The following is a 16,147-nucleotide window of genomic DNA, read 5'->3' on the forward strand; positions in this document are numbered from 1 at the left end:
CCATAGAATGATACTCAATTTACAATTTAAAGCAACTTTTGAAGTAATGTGTTTTAATGCTCTGTAGTACACTTAAATATGTTAGCTTAAATTAATACTCAGCTAACTAATTGATCAAACTTACTTTATCTAAAAAAAAAACGTAAATTTTGTTACATTTGTAAGTACGACACTTGAGTTTGAATGAAACACTGAAACAGATCATGTGTTAATGACTGATTAATTTGGACAATGATGCTTAGTTAGATGAATTGGGGAGAAGAGTACATTTTATTTTTTTAATGCGGAGTAAGTTTACATACTATAATTTGTGCACATTTACAATTGTAGGATATTTATTTTCAACTATTTCAACTATTATAACTACTGTAGTATTTAAAATGTTTTAATTTTATATCATATACATCTGTAACATGTCTCCTGCAGAAGAAAACAAAGCACATGTTTGAGACATATTGTTGTTATGGAGGATTTTGAAGACTCACGGGAAAAAGGACTTGACAGCAGACCATCATTGCAGAATCCTATAATCTACTAAAGTGAAGGCAGAGCTAATATCCAGCAACAGCAGACCTGTGCCCAAATGCTTGGCACCTTGTCTTTTGGTCATCATTCATTATTTGCTTCTCTGTTTTCCTAGCTCTACAAAGACTGATTTAGAATTGATTGTTATTTTATGCATTAACTTTAGTTAGTTTAGTTTTAACTTTAGTTCTGAACAGTGACAGTGCTCTGGTTTTGATATCTTTGGTTTTCAAAGAATATACAATAGGATTGATACAAGGTGGGATGCATGAGGCCAGCGACAGACTCAGAACTCGCTGATCTGGATTAACAACACCCAGAAAAAAACCAACTGTGAAAATAACAATAAGAGGAATGTAAAATATAGCAACAAGAATGAGATGCTCAACACACGTGGCCAAAGCTTTCACCCGACTGTCCACAGATTTCATCCTGAACACTGTCACCAGGATACTGACATAAGACAGAAAAATGAAAGTAAAAGGGACAAAAAGTAACAAAACACTGAGAAAGGAAGCTGCAAACCACTGCATTGTGTTATCATTACAGGCAAGCCGAAACACAGGTGCATAGTCACAGAAATAGCTGAACACTCTCACAGACCTGCAAAAAGAGAGTCGAGTCATTATACCTGTTGCAAAAGCTGTTATTCCCATATTAATAATCCACGATACGCTGACAATACAACACATGCTTCTCACAGTGTTGATGGAGTTTTGACGCAGAGGGAAACATATTGCAATTAACCGGTCATAGGCAAGTATAGCAAGAGCAAATGACTCCAAAGATGCAAACACATAATAAACATACATCTGTAGCAAACACAAGTTAAATGGAATGAAGTTGTTTTTGATGAGAAATATTTTTATCATGCTGGGAATGGTACAAGTGTTAAGAAACAGATCAATAACTGCAAGGTTGACAACAGCCAAAAATTTTGGAGTGTGCAAACGACGAGTAGAAGCAATCACATAAATCACCAAAATGTTAAACAGCACTGTAACACCATAAACAAACGCCAGGAAGATAAAGTAGACACTGATGAAAGGAAAGGTCTCAAATCCGATGATATAGAAACCTGGAGGATGAATGATAGCAGAGCTGTTTAAAACAGTCCTTTGAAAAATCATAGTTGAACTCCACCACCTGTGTGTGAGGACTACCTTATTAGTCTAAGGAACAGAAAATCATATTGTTACAGAGGCATTACATTACAGGTACAATTCACATGGCAGTTTAATGAGCACATTTGAAGTCATGCATGTGTTAAAGGAGTGAATGCAGCTCACCTGATATTTTCTGAAAGGATTGGACAGCACAGGCTGCAAGCATGTGGCTGCATGTCTGCCACCTGGCTGTAGCTCAGGTGGCAGAGCAGGTCAGCCACTAATCAGAAGGTCGGTGGTTCGATCCCAGGCTGCCTCCTGGCTGCATGCCAAATATCCTTGGGCAAGATACTAACCCCATGTTTGCCTACTGGTAGTGGTCAGAGGGCCCGGTGGCGCCTGTGTCCGGCAGCCTCGCCTCTGTCAGTGCGCCCCAGGGCAGCTGTGGCTACAATGTAGCTTGCTATCGCCAGTGTGTGAATGTGTGTGTGAATGGGTGAATGACTGAATGTAGTGTAAAGCGCTTTGGGGTCCTATGGACTAGAAAAGCGCTATACAAATGCAGGCCATTTACCTCTTTACAGCGAAATATATACAGTATTTCTACACAGATCTCATGAGGCGATGCTTACAACTGTACCCAATTATTTGCACTAATTTGATCCATAGAGAGAGAACTGTGGCTTACTTTGATCACCAACTTTTCTTTTCCTCAAAACAAACTCATTCTAATTAATGTTTTAATGTTTTCTAAGTTGAAGCGTCTCACAGGACTCATTTTAAAATGTGTCTGACCAAGTTGGGGAGTTGCTGAAATATTATTGAGGTTGTAAACATGGGAATAATGTTTCTTTGACAAAAAAGCCAAGGAAAGTTTCTTAACATTAGTCCAAACAACCTTGTTTATGTAACAAATGTCAGAGTTTTACAAAATGGACAAACTATTTGTTGCTTTTCTCCTCTTGTTTGACGAGGAATATAATATACGTATATGTAGAATGAAAGTATATTGAATGAAAACTGATGTTAAGGAGGCTCTTGCACTATCCTGTGTTTATATATGTATGTAATATTTTACTATATACTATAGTATAATATTATATATGTGATGTCGCTCTATGAGAAATAGCACTATGAATAAGTCTACAGGGAAGCAGTTTCTAAGTAATTAAGACATAATTCTATGGAAAATGCTAATACTAGTAACAGGGTTCGGTACGGTAGTAGAGATGATAAAATCATAGAAGTCTGTATGTATTGAATCTTTAGGAGTGCTAAATAAGGAATATGTGGAATGAAATCTGAATTTCCTTTTTATAAACTTGGTAAATAGACTGGTTCTTATGCTGGTTCTTTCTACTCTAACTGAGCACTCAGAGCAATTTTATACAAGTTGTCTCATTCACTGATTCATACAAGCATTTTTTTCTGTTCTTTTCCTATGTAAGTGTTTTCTATCTAACTTTCACACACATTCATACTGCAGTGGAGCAGGATACAAACCAGTGGAGAGCAACTTGGTTTGTATGAATTACTGAGTGAAGTGTAAAAAATATATGTCCAAATGGGATGCTGAAAGAAATGCAGTTTATTAGTCTTTTGAAAAAAAAAACATGTGAAAAGAAGAACTATGTAAAGCTACACTCCCTGTGGCCTGTTCAACTGCCAGGCCTGGCCAAAGTTAAAAGAACTCATGGGGTCTCTGTATTTCAGCCAATATTTCAAGTGACTTTAGCACTAAAGCACCGTACACTCAGCCTTCTGACCGAACACACTGATTTACTCACGAAATTTAATCTTTTTTCATCAACAAGCTCCTCTTCGACCTGTACTCTTCAACCACCTCCTCCACCTTCACCTAACTCAGAGCTGTTGTTCATTTAACGTCAAAACTGAATAATACTTCACTTAAATAGGACATGAAGTAAATATAACTCAAATTTTCTTACTACTCATATTTAAAAACGAGGCCCGCAATTAAAATGCAAGTCACAATTTTATTAAAAATTAAACCAAACTTTAATTGTGCAGATTGTTTGGCAAATAAAAACGGTTAAGTGCTCTCTGAATATATAAATATTCCAGAACCCAGAGAAGCTTGGAGATTGGCGAAATATATATACATCAACAATTTTCCAAGTAAATATATTGCTAAAGGTGCTGTTGACATGGAATTCTCAGCAGATGTCAGTAGCAACTCATCCAATCCACACATGCAAAGCAATAAAAACCATAGATTTCCTTAAATTATTTGCAATAATGAATAATGACAAAGGGAAAATGTACTGAACACGCTAACTGAAATTTCTTTAATACGTCATACAGAAGCCTTTGTGGACAATGACAGCTTTTAGACGCCTTCTGTATGGAGAAACTAGTCCCATGCATTGCTCGGCTGTGGTTTTGGCCCATTCTTCTACACAAACAGTCTTCAAATCCTGAAGGTTGCCTCCTAAGAACTCTGACCTTTAGTTCTCTCCATAGATTTTCAGTTGAATTCAGGTCAGGTGATTGGCTTGGCCATTCTAGCAGCTTTGTTTTCTGTCTCTAAAACAAACAGAGAGGTCCCCTGGCTGTCCGCTTAGGTTCATTGTCTTGCTGAAGCTTCCACTTATGTTTCATCTTAATCATCCTGATAGAAGGCAGCAGATTTTTATAAAGAATGTCTCGTTACATTTTTCCATTCACCCTTCCTTCAGTAATGTGTGGTGTTCCAGTGCCACAGCCCAACACCATGATTTTCCCACCTCCAAATTTCACCTTCAAACTTCACAATTAGTATGATGTTTTTGGGGTGATATGTGGTGCCTTTTCTCCACCAAACATAGTGTTTATTATGGCATCCAAAGAGTTCAATTTTTGTTTAATCTGACCAGACTATATCCTCCCATTCTTTTACAGGCTTGTCCAAATGTTGTTCAGCAAACTGAAAAAGCACCTGCAACATGCTTTTTCTTTAGTAATGGAATCTTGTGTCATGAGTGTGCATATAGGCCATTGTTTTCTTTGACACAATTGTACCTGCTGATTTTTTTCACTCCTCTGTGTGAAATCTTTCGGTGACCATTTGGTCGTGGCTGGTTTATGGAGAAATTATGTTCTTTCCACTTCCGGATTATGGCTCCAACAATGCTCACTGGAACCTTCAGTAGTTTAGAAATTCTTTTGTAGCCAGTGCCATCTGTATCTTTTGGTGCAATAAGGTTGCAAGGGTCAAGGACTCATTGGTTTTACCCATGATGAGATGCTTCTTGTGCAGCATCAGTTGGGACTGAACCAGCTGACATTAATTTGCACAAAGTGGCAGGATTGCTTACTAATCACTGATAGATTACAGCTGGTGTCAGGTTTTTTTGCACCTCCCTTTCGTCATGTGTTCAGTATCGTGTCATGTGTTCAGTACTGTGTCATTTCTAACTAATTACACATATTTTATGGACATCTGTGGTTTGATTAATTTGCATGTGTGGACTGGATGGGTTTTTACCAACATCTGCTGAGAATGTCATGTCAATAAATAAATAAATATATTTATAAATATATTTAGAAAATGGTGACATGTTCAATACTTATATTAACCATTGTATACATATGGAGTGTTACTTATGATGTGACAGTTAGTTTAGTTTAGTCCCAAAATTAGTCTAGTTACATTAAATGAAGCTTATGTGTAAATTTCCTTCTAACAAGCTCTCCTTATTGAAATAACAGATGTGAAATCCTGATTGGTTCATAAAAAAAACTTTCAAATTAATCCAAATTTTAAAACTTCAATATTCACATTAAAAGTTCCATAATTTATCACAATGCTACTTATTACCTCATAAAAATGGTGTAAGTATTGTGAAAAAAATTCACACAAGCCACCAAATTAATAATATGAAAACATAATTAACAGAATAGTGAGATAGATGGATTTCTTAAGTAGTACTTTAAGTAGTTTAAGAGTAAAGACATCACAAACTTTGTCGCTCCTCTTCTTGAATGATGTAAACATTATAGACTCAGGTTTACAGCACATTACCCTGTTGTCAGCCTTCTTGACACTGATTTTCTAAACTAAAGGTTTCAAATATAAGGCATGGGGGCACAAAACAGCATAATCCAGCCAGGCTAGAACATGTGAAGGAAGGAAAAACATTATTTTCATATGATTAACAGCTTTTCCTATTAAAAAAACCCCTCCCCTATTACCAATCATGGTAAACCAGAAGAAGTAATAGATAAATGATTAAATGACAGAAAAGTTCCTGTTTTTCACCACCTATAGATAACCTTTGTTTTATAAATACAGGACAGTCTGGACAATAAGGTACCAGAACTTTTTCTTTAACTCTACACATGTAGAAAACCAAGACATACAGCTAAAATACCACCTTGTTTTCTTGTATTTAAAACTTTATACACTGAAATAAAGGACAGTTTCATTCATCTAGCCCATTTAAGAACAAAGTGCCCCATGACGTGAAATCAGTTTGACATTTCAAACTATTTCAGTCTATTTATTATGTTATGCATTAACTTTAGTTTTTCTGAACAGTTTCAGTGCTCTGGTTTTGATTGCTTTGGTTTTCAAAGAATATACAATAGGATTGATACAAGGTGGGATGCATGAGGCCAGTGACAGACTCAGAACTCGCTGATCTGGATTAACAACACCCAGAAAAAAACCAATTGTGAAAATGACAGTAAGAGGAATGTAAAATATAGCAACAAGAATGAGATGCTCAACACACGTGGCCAAAGCTTTCACCCGACTGTCCACAGATTTCATCCTGAACACTGTCACCAGGATGCTGACATAAGACAGAAAAATGAAAGTAAAAGGGACAAAAAGTAACAAAACACTGAGAAAGGAAGCTGCAAACCACTGCATTGTGTTATCATTACAGGCAAGCCGAAACACAGGTGCATAGTCACAGAAATAGCTGAACACTCTCACAGACCTGCAAAAAGAGAGTCGAGTCATTATACCTGTTGTAAATGCAATTACTCCCATAACAAGAAACCATGTTATACTGATAATACAACACATGCTTTGCACAGTGTTGATGGAGTTTTGACGCAGAGGGAAACATATTGCAATTAACCGGTCATAGGCAAGTATAGCAAGAGCTAATGACTCCAAAGATACAAACACATAATAAACATACATCTGTAGCAAACACAAGTTAAATGGAATGAAGTTGTTTTTGATGAGAAATATTTTTATCATGCTGGGAATGGTACAAGTGTTAAGAAACAGATCAATAACTGCAAGGTTGACAACAGCCAAAAATTTTGGAGTGTGCAAACGACGAGTAGAAGCAATCACATAAATCACCAAAATGTTAAACAGCACTGTAACACCATAAACAAACGCCAGGAAGATAAAGTAGACACTGATGAAAGGAAAGGTCTCAAATCCAATGATATCGAAACCTGGAGGATGAATGATAGCAGAGCTGTTTAAAACAGTCCTTTGAAAAATCATAGTTGAACTCCACCACCTGTGTGTGAGGACTACCTTATTAGTCTAAGGAACAGAAAATCATATTGTTACAGAGGCATTACATTACAGGTACAATTCACATGGCAGTTTAATGAGCACATTTGAAGTCATGCATGTGTTAAAGGAGTGAATGCAGCTCACCTGATGTTTTCTGAAAGGATTGGACAGCACAGGCTGCAAGCATGTGGCTGCATGTCTGACCTCTTTACAGCAAAAATATATACAGTGTACCTATACTGATCTCATGAGGTGATGCTTACAATATAATGAGAAAAACATTAAACAATATCCAATTATTTGCAGTAATTGGATCCATAGAGAGCAGAATTGTTGCTTACTTTGATCATCAAACTTTTCCTGTCCTTAAAATAAACTAATTCCAATTAATGTTTTAATGTTTTCTAAGTTGAAGCATCTCACAGGACTCATTTAAAAAGCTGTGTCTGACTGTGGCTTTCCCTACACTTTTTTTTTCCAACAACAGTTCTACTGGCCCATTAAAGCTTTTAGCACATTTGTAGTTCAGCCTCTTCTTTTCTGATGCAGCTGGATTTTGCTGGAAGCTACAGAGAGAACTCCATGAAGAGAATACAGAGGAAGCCCAGATATAGTCGCTATCAAAACTTTAAGACTACTTGAAAAATTGAAAAAAAAATATATATCATATTTTGCATGGTTGGATCTTAACAAGGTTCCAAGTAGAGCTTCAACATACAACAAGAAGAAATGGGAGTGAGACGAAACATTTATTTGAGCATGCAATTTATTGAAAACAACGCTTAAATCGAAACAGGATGTTTTAAAGCTGATGCAAGCGTTTCCATTAGGTGAGCAGGTGAGTGGGAATATTTCTCCAAGTGGTGAAGACGACACAAAGGGCATGTGCTGTCTGGAACTGTTGTTCATTTTAGTAAACTTCCCTTGCCATCCATCCTCAAAGGTTCTGAATTGAATTTAGAATAGGGGAACAAGCAGGATGGTCCAAATGAGTGATGTTATTCTCCTGGAAGAAGTCCCTTGTTCTGCGGGCATTGTGTACTGTACAATGTCCTGTTGAAAAGCCCAGTCGTTACCACACAGATGAGGGCCCTCAGTCATGAGAGATGCTCTCTGCAACATCTGGACATAGCCAGCAGCCGTTTGACCCCCCTGCACTTCCTGAAGCTTTACTGTTCGACTGAAGGAAAAAGCACCCCAGACCATTATGGCCCCCCCTCCACTGTGATGCGTAGAAAGCATCTCAGGTGGGATCTGCTTGTCATGGCAGTAACGCTGGAAACCATCAGGACCATCAAGGTGAAATAAAACTTTCTTCCACTTTTCAATGTCCCATGTTTGGTGCTCTCTTGCAAAGTCCAAACAGTCAGTTCTGTGGCGTTCAAAGAGACCAGGCCTTTGCAAGATGTTTTTTTGTTTTTGAAGCCCTTCAGTCTCAGATGCCATCTGATAGTTATTGGGCTGCAGTTGGCACAGGTAGCGGCCTTAATTTGGGACAAGGATCGTCCAGTGTCTTGACGAACAGCCAATTCGATCCTGTGGCTCAGTACTGGTGAAGTTTTTGGTTCTTCCACTTGACTTTTTTGTTTCATACCCCTTACGATCATTTAAGAAGTTCCAAATGACTGTCTTACTGCATCCCCCCTCAGTAGTGATGGCACGCTGCGAGAGACCCTACTTATGCATTTCAACAACCCGACCAAGTTCAAAAAGGGAGCATTTTTTTTGTCTTTGCCATAAGAACATCATGACCTGACAGAAAATGACAATGAATCTACATTTTTGCACTTGGCATTTTAAAGGCACGCGTTCCTAAACTTTTGATCAGCTGTATTTTTTAAGTGGTCTTGAACTTTTGATAGGGACTGTACGAATACAGCTCACATTTTTGGATCCGTGCACAGATCTGTACACAGTTGATCACATATTTACGATTTGTGTGAAATTTGTCTCAAAACTCACATTGCATGTAGGACATGCACAGAAGTGTTTTTGACAGACTCGTGAAGCCGAAATCAATAAATTGTGTGTAAATTATCCTTTTTTTTTTTACAGGCTTTGATGCACACATTTGTAAAATAGTTTTATGTGTTCAAATTGCTTTGTATTTGTGTGATGAATTGCAGCACGCATTTGTGAATCCTCAAAAGTTACACACAAATTACTGCACACATTTGTAAATCTTAGTTTATGCTTGTGGATCATGCTGTACACATTTGTAACACTTTTGAGGCAAATTTCTCTCCAGAGAACTCTTAATAACTCTTTTTTTTTTTTTTTTTTGGGGGGGGGGGGGGGGGGGTTAACACCCATGGCTTGAATTAATGTTTTGCTTGTGATGCTTAGACAGTGATTTCATAGAGGAAACATCAAAACCTTTTCATTTCAAAGAGTTTACAGACCATTATTCATATCTGTGTCTTGCACAGTTTTGTATCTACCTAAAGCTAAACACCAAAGATTCCAAGGGTGTTTTATTGCTATGGCTTGAAGTCGTGAAAAATCCCAAAGTTTCAGATTTTCCCCTAAAGATGTATTTGTGGCAAGAGTCATGGTAATTTCATGCAACTATGAAAAGACTGAAAACAATCTTTTCATTTTTATTTAAAGAAAATACATTACTGACCAAAAATAAAGCGTTTTACCTGAAAAGATAACTTTCAAATGCACTTTGATTCACAAATCACATAGTATGGCATTTCTTTACATACATACACACTTAAACACAAGCTAACTGAAGTTAAGTGATATTTCATATTGCCTATTAAATCCCAATTATCAGTCAGGCTCTAAATCACACACTTGAGACTGTAAGTAGGGATTTTATGATACTGCTAGAGCTTTATTTTCAATTCTAATGATTAAATTAGGTACAGTCTTTGCAATTTAAGGTTGTCAGTCAAGTCCCAAACACAGCACTGTATGTGTTTGCAAGATGTTCTGTATTCAGCTGGCCGCAGACTTGGTGGAGGGCGGCTGATGCTGCCTCAGCTGTTCTTTTCGGGCCTTTTGGAAATTCATCATGCAGTCTTTGAACGTCTGAACTTGGCTTTGACATGCTCGCCAGTCCTGATGTTCAGCCATGCATTCCTGGATGGCGTAGTGAAGCTCAGCGCAGCCAGTGCGCGATATCATCTGTTCAACAGGGTCATCCTCGTCATCTTTCCGGCTGCGGTCATGAGGTGACGCCATCCTGTGTGAATACAACGTCCTGACTCAGTCACACTGCTGACAAGAATACAGACTGTTATTAATAATGAGAACACAAAAGAGCTGCTGCTCAGGCCTGTAGGCATCTTAAAATCTGTAATGTGAGAGATCTGCTGAAGACAGTAAACAGAGATCTGTATCTTAGGAGTTTTATCTAATAATATAGTTTTTAGTTTTTGTCATTTTTAAGAATTATTGTGGTTACTTTTATACATCCGCCCTTTCTAAAGGTCCTTTGTAACCTTTACAAATGCTTTCTTGTTTCAGAATTCAGTGTTTTGACCCCAGTTGTGAAATATCAATTCAATATTTACAGTGCTGAGAAAAAGTATTTTTGCATCTTGTCACACGTTTCAGATCATCAAACAAACTTTGAAAGAAAGATAAAAAGAGTAAATACAAAATACAAAACTTTGATTATAACTCTTTTTCTGGTAATGTTTACCTGAGTGAAATAACACTGAACTCTTCCAACTTTAAATTAGTTAAGCAACGTTGACACTCGTCAGTGTCAGGCTACCCTGGACGTTTAGCTACCCTGATGTTACAACACAGCTGTGCCGTCGTTTCGTGTTCCTGGACGACGCCTGTTAAACACCTATGAGGATAAAGAAACTACCCCTTGTACCTACCTATTAATTGTCTCTCGGCGAATGTCTCTATCGAGGCACTTTTGTCCCAATCTTCATAACTTCAGGCTTTTTACAACCAACCTGCACGGACGCTGCAGGGGTAACATTTCAGTGACGGACGAAAGTGTATCCGTAAAGTACTTCCGTCGCTGGTGACTTTGGTTCCGCTGAGCAGCGAGAACGTGCACGTCATTGGTTTCTATCGCTAATAATTAGTGATAATGCAAAAAAAAGGGTCTGTTTTCAGGGTCAGCGTAGAACTGCTGATATATTATATTATGACACACCATTCTAATTCAAATTAAAATGCATAATTAATGATACATTGATTAATGTTACTGATGCATTAATTCATTTCTAAGTGAAATTCCATTCAGCGTTTAGTTGAAATGTCAGCTGTACAGATATGTACAATTGTTGGCAATGTTTATGCAAAGTTTCATCAAGATCAGTGCCCTTGTCTAGGAGGAGATAGAGAACGCAAAAAGGGTTATCCTGTTTGCTATGATGTTGCCAATTAGTGTAACAAAAAGACAAATGCTGGAGGGATGATGTATATTGTTGAGATATGTCTGAAAGACACAGAAGACCCCAAGGGGAAATGGCAAGTGAATAAGAAACACTCATGGGAAGCCCTCAGCAGCCTTGACCTATTGCAGCATAACTAAGGGAGGGTTCAGGGTCACTTGAGCCAACCCTAACTATATGTGTTGTCAAAATGGAAAGTTTTAAGCCTAACAGTTTATAGCCTGTTGGTTGACATGCTTGTAAAAGCATTCTTGTAAGAATGTTCAGGTATGTTCATAATGCCAAGGAGGAGCAGTAACCACCAATGATCCTAGATAAGCAAGTGAAAAGGGTTATAAGGCCATTTCCAAACAATTTGGAGTCATTTAAAATGACAGACATTATTCAAGTAGAAAACATCCAACACAGCTACCAGTCCTCCCAGGATGTTCCAGCAACTTGAGGTCAAAGAAAATGAAAAAAAAAAAAAAAAAAAGAGCAATACTGCAGACTCTACAGGCCTCAGGTAACATGTCAATCTTAAAGCTGATGACAGTATAATTAGAAAAAATTGTGATCATATATTTTTATATTATTAATAATGTATTAATATTTGGGGGTGGTCTCAAGGACATTTCAAAATAAAAGTATTCACATGACTCTGTGCAGGGAAGGGGAAAACAAATTACATATAAGTAATCAAGAGAGCAGGTATAGCAGTCAGGAGCTGCTAAAATAGACTTGAAAAACTGGTCGTCAGGAAGTGCGAGCACCTCTATAAAAGCAGACATCTTGGCAGCTTTCAGGCCTGGTCTGTGTGTTAACACAACCCACAAACTTCCAAGGAGTGAACATCTCAGCAAAAAAAACCAAAACAAAACACAGCATATTAGCACAAACAACCTCATACTAACTATCAGCATGGTGGTGAAGGGGTAATGATTTGGTCTTGTTTTGTCTCTGGGTACACAGAGGAGTTGACCATGAACTGATAAAATCACACAAAAAATGATTACTTTAAGTTATTGCTTCTAAACGTGGTTATATTGAAGTTACTGACTCATCAGGTGTACTTAGTTTGACAGTAATGGACAGAGTTCTGTACATTACTGTACTCCAGGATTGGATGGTACATTTCCTGATAGCATATAACATTTTATGAGTGATTATAAAATTGTGAATTTTCTGATCTGCCCTCAAATTATGAAAAACAAAAAAAAACCCTCAAATTTCTAGCGAAGTTATCACTTTCTTGTAAATTCTGTCTGCAGCACATGATTTATGCCAATTGCCACCACAGCAAGTAAGTGTGAGCACAATGTAATCTTTTGCACCTATTATTTTTCACAGTCATTATAAAGACATTATAAAAAGTGTGACTTGAGAAAGCGGGTCATTGTGTGCAGCAACTGAGATTACAGGCTTATCTTCTACAGCTCTTCAAAGACGAGATGACTATTAGACAATTAGAGGTTTACTTGAGCTTTTCAAGAACACTAACGAGTCATTAATATCACTCTACATCCTTTCCCATTACACTGCAGCTTTAATTACATGAGAGCAAAACCTTCTAATGGATGCAGATGAGATTAATTAGGCCTAAGCTTGAACAGTAAAAGCTTTGTTTGTTACAGGCAAGGTCATTAGCCAGCATCCTCTGGAAATGACATCACAAATAAGGACTCATTAGTGGGGCTCCCAGGAGTCGAGGAGGCTGGAGAGGATCATTTTTGTCTTGAGACAGAGTTTCTCGTGGGTGCAGAAATCCAAGTCCTAATGGATCTGCATTCATTGTTAGTTTTATCAGGTTTAGCCATTTAGTCATTTCATACAGACGTTTATATTTGGGCAAAATTACTGTGTTTGTATTAGTTATGCAAAAATAAAAATTACATAATATTATAATTCTCAGTGTGCTCGGACCTCAATTTTAAACCAATTTCCCTACAAGTTTGAGAATTATACATATAACCAGAGATGGGCAGTAACGCGTTACTTGTAAGGCGTTACTGTAATCTGATTACTTTTTTCAAGTAACGAGTAAAGTAAGGGATTACTATTGCAAAAACGGTAATTAGATTACCGTTACTTTCCTGTAGGAACGCTGCGTTACTGCGTTACTAAAACTGTGATTTTTTTGCGACAATGTCTCATGACAGTGACGTTCGTGACAACAGCTGTGTGCAGATCAACAATGGATCATATATGGAGTGCGGGAGAGAGGGTGTGTGCGTGCAGCGTTTAAAGCGTGGAAGTACTGACCTTATTTTGAGTTTGATTCCATAAAAAGTGACAAAAACATTAACGTCCGTTGTGCGTGGGAAGAAAACTTCTTTTTACAGCGAAAAAAAAACCCCTAAACAAGCACCGAGTGCGCTACCACGTAATGGGAAATTCACAGAGAATCCGCCGTATCCTTCCACTGACCGCTGCGGCACACCTGCACCAGAGCACACCTCCGTCTACCCTACTCCTGCTTTACAGGTGAAAATAGAGCAACAGGACTGCTGAGTCTTTGATTTTATTTATTTTCTGCTGTGTTTTACTTGCATCTATTTGAAAGACTGAGTGTAAACACAAAAATTTTATTTTATGTGCTGGAATGCGCAGAAAATAGGTTTAAATGTTAAACTAATTTCTTCAAATCAGAGAATGTTGCATATAATTAAATTTTTGCTTGATGCATAAAGTTAAAAGATTAAAACTGATAAAACAAGTTAAAAAAAAGAGACTTTTCCATTTGATTACATTTTGTATGATGGATTATGCAGAAAAAGTACAATTGGGCTGAAAGATCTATCGCTTTATCACCTATTCAGGTTGTAAATCGTGTTTTTAAAAGTAACTAAGTAACTAAGTAATTAATTACTTTTGAAAATAAGTAATCAGTAAAGTAACGGGATTACTTTTTTGGGGAAGTAATCAGTAATTAGTTACTGATTACTTTTTTCAAGTAACTTGACCAACACTGCATATAACTGACATTAATTACAGTCATGTGAAAAAGAAAGCAAACTATCTTTCAATTCTAGGTTTTACCTGTCACTAGATTAAAAATATCACCTGATCCTTAGCAGTTCTTAAAATTAGGTAAATACTAACAGCAACTTACATTAATGATGGGTTACAAAAATTAAGCCAAAATGCAGAAGCAGTGAATATGGGCTCAAAATGTGGTCATAAATATTTTGTACTTGTAAAAAAGATTTGTATGTGTAAAAAAAGATTTGTATGTGTAAAAAGAATTTGTGTGTGCGTAAAAAAGATTTGTGTGTGCGTAAAAAAGATTTGTGTGTGTGTAAAAAAGATTTGTATGTGTAAAAAAGATTTGTGTGTGCGTAAAAAAGATTTGTATGTGTAAAAAAGATTTGTGTGTGCGTAAAAAAGATTTGTATGTGTAAAAAAGATTTGTGTGTGCGTAAAAAAGATTTGTATGTGTAAAAAAGATTTGTGTGTGCGTAAAAAAGATTTGTGTGTGGACTTAGAAAAAAAAAACCCTGCAAGTTACAAGTACGAATTTTGACCCTATTTTTCTTCCTTTCATCTGATTGGTCAATGTCATGTCAATCACAAATGTAACAATCCAATCAGAGAACAGATGGGTTTGGCTGTCGGAGGGGCGCTTTTTTGAACTGCAGGTCCTTGAAGGGTGATACAGTTTGAAGCTGGAGGATCTCTATATAAATATCCGATAGCAGCTAGGTCCCCTAACTTTCAGTAGCTGTTGAAAGGAAAAAGTTGTGCTATATCAGTGGTTAGAAATACCATTATTACTTTAGGATTAGTTTAACACAAAGTCAGGGCTGACCCAGGACCATTGCTGTGAGTCACAGTGCGCAGCATAAAAGTCCTTTCACATCAGACGCAGGATGTGCTGCTAATGCTAACTGCTAACTAAAAGCAAAGGATCCAGAATTTGTTGCGTTGGCTGCTGGGCTCTGTGGGTTTTTGCAGCAGCTCTACCTGTACTAGATGCACCTGCTCCTTGTCTTTTCTATCTCTGACTTTATGTCCTCTACAAGAGTTTCTGTTTTTTTTGCTGGTTCTTCAAATGTTCAATAAAAACATGTATGCTAATTCATAACGAAGAAAGCTTTGTAATGAAGACTGTCATTTCCAAAACACTGCCCGCCCCCACCCCGCGGTCCGCAGCGCTGTTGAAAAGGCTGTGTCCCTATATTAAACACGTAGACCTGTGACACAAAAATCACCAAACTCGGACGACCACAGACTGTTTTCCTTCGTGGTGATGAAGGAAAACGCTGGGTTGGCATGTAAAAGGGCATTTATTCCCTTCAAAGACCTGCAGTTCAAAAAAAGCGCCCCTCCAACAGCCAAACCCATCTGTTCTCTGATTGGATTGTTATATTTGTGATTGACATGACATTGACCAATCAGATGAAAGGAAGAAAAATAGGGTCAAAATTCGTACTTGTAACTTGCAGGGGTTTTTTTTCTAAGTCCACACACAAATCTTTTTTACGCACACACAAATCTTTTTTACACATACAAATCTTTTTTACGCACACACAAATCTTTTTTACACATACAAATCTTTTTTACGCACACACAAATTCTTTTTACACATACAAATCTTTTTTACACATACAAATCTTTTTTACACACACACAAATCTTTTTTACACACACAAATCTTTTTTACGCACACACAAATTCTTT

At 37.3% G+C, this 16,147-nt stretch overlaps 3 protein-coding genes across 5 annotated transcripts; all 3 read right to left on the reverse strand.

The window, feature by feature from the left end:
* Positions 1-674: 674 nt before the first annotated feature.
* LOC146379242 (olfactory receptor 2AT4-like) lies at positions 675-1,838 on the reverse strand. The gene is made up of 2 exons (XM_084941093.1): positions 1,815-1,838; positions 675-1,697 (listed from the first exon to the last, which is right to left on the reverse strand). Exon 2 carries the CDS (start codon positions 1,653-1,655, stop codon positions 675-677), a length of 981 nt encoding a protein of 326 aa, XP_084797219.1. The 5' UTR covers positions 1,656-1,697; positions 1,815-1,838.
* Positions 1,839-6,141: 4,303 nt separating this feature from the next.
* LOC146379243 (olfactory receptor 2AT4-like) lies at positions 6,142-7,287 on the reverse strand. Its single transcript, XM_084941498.1, has 2 exons — positions 7,264-7,287; positions 6,142-7,146 (listed from the first exon to the last, which is right to left on the reverse strand). The coding sequence occupies exon 2, from the start codon at positions 7,102-7,104 to the stop codon at positions 6,142-6,144; it is 963 nt and encodes a 320-aa protein (XP_084797624.1). The 5' UTR covers positions 7,105-7,146; positions 7,264-7,287.
* A 2,647-nt stretch (positions 7,288-9,934) lies between these two features.
* Positions 9,935-11,080, reverse strand: coa4 (cytochrome c oxidase assembly factor 4 homolog). 3 transcript variants are annotated; one of them, XM_084941276.1, is made up of 2 exons: positions 10,962-11,080; positions 9,935-10,312 (listed from the first exon to the last, which is right to left on the reverse strand). In XM_084941276.1, exon 2 carries the CDS (start codon positions 10,309-10,311, stop codon positions 10,066-10,068), a length of 246 nt encoding a protein of 81 aa, XP_084797402.1. In that variant the 5' UTR covers position 10,312; positions 10,962-11,080; the 3' UTR covers positions 9,935-10,065. The 3 variants fall into 3 exon arrangements, with proteins under 3 accessions (XP_084797402.1, XP_084797403.1, XP_084797401.1); XM_084941277.1 differs by having other exon boundaries at positions 9,935-10,344; XM_084941275.1 differs by having other exon boundaries at positions 9,935-10,347.
* Positions 11,081-16,147: the final 5,067 nt, after the last annotated feature.

Source organism: Perissodus microlepis, chromosome 10 (genome assembly GCF_051167445.1).
Source record: "Perissodus microlepis isolate ML-2025 ecotype Zambia chromosome 10, ASM5116744v1, whole genome shotgun sequence".
NCBI lineage: Eukaryota > Metazoa > Chordata > Actinopteri > Cichliformes > Cichlidae > Perissodus > Perissodus microlepis.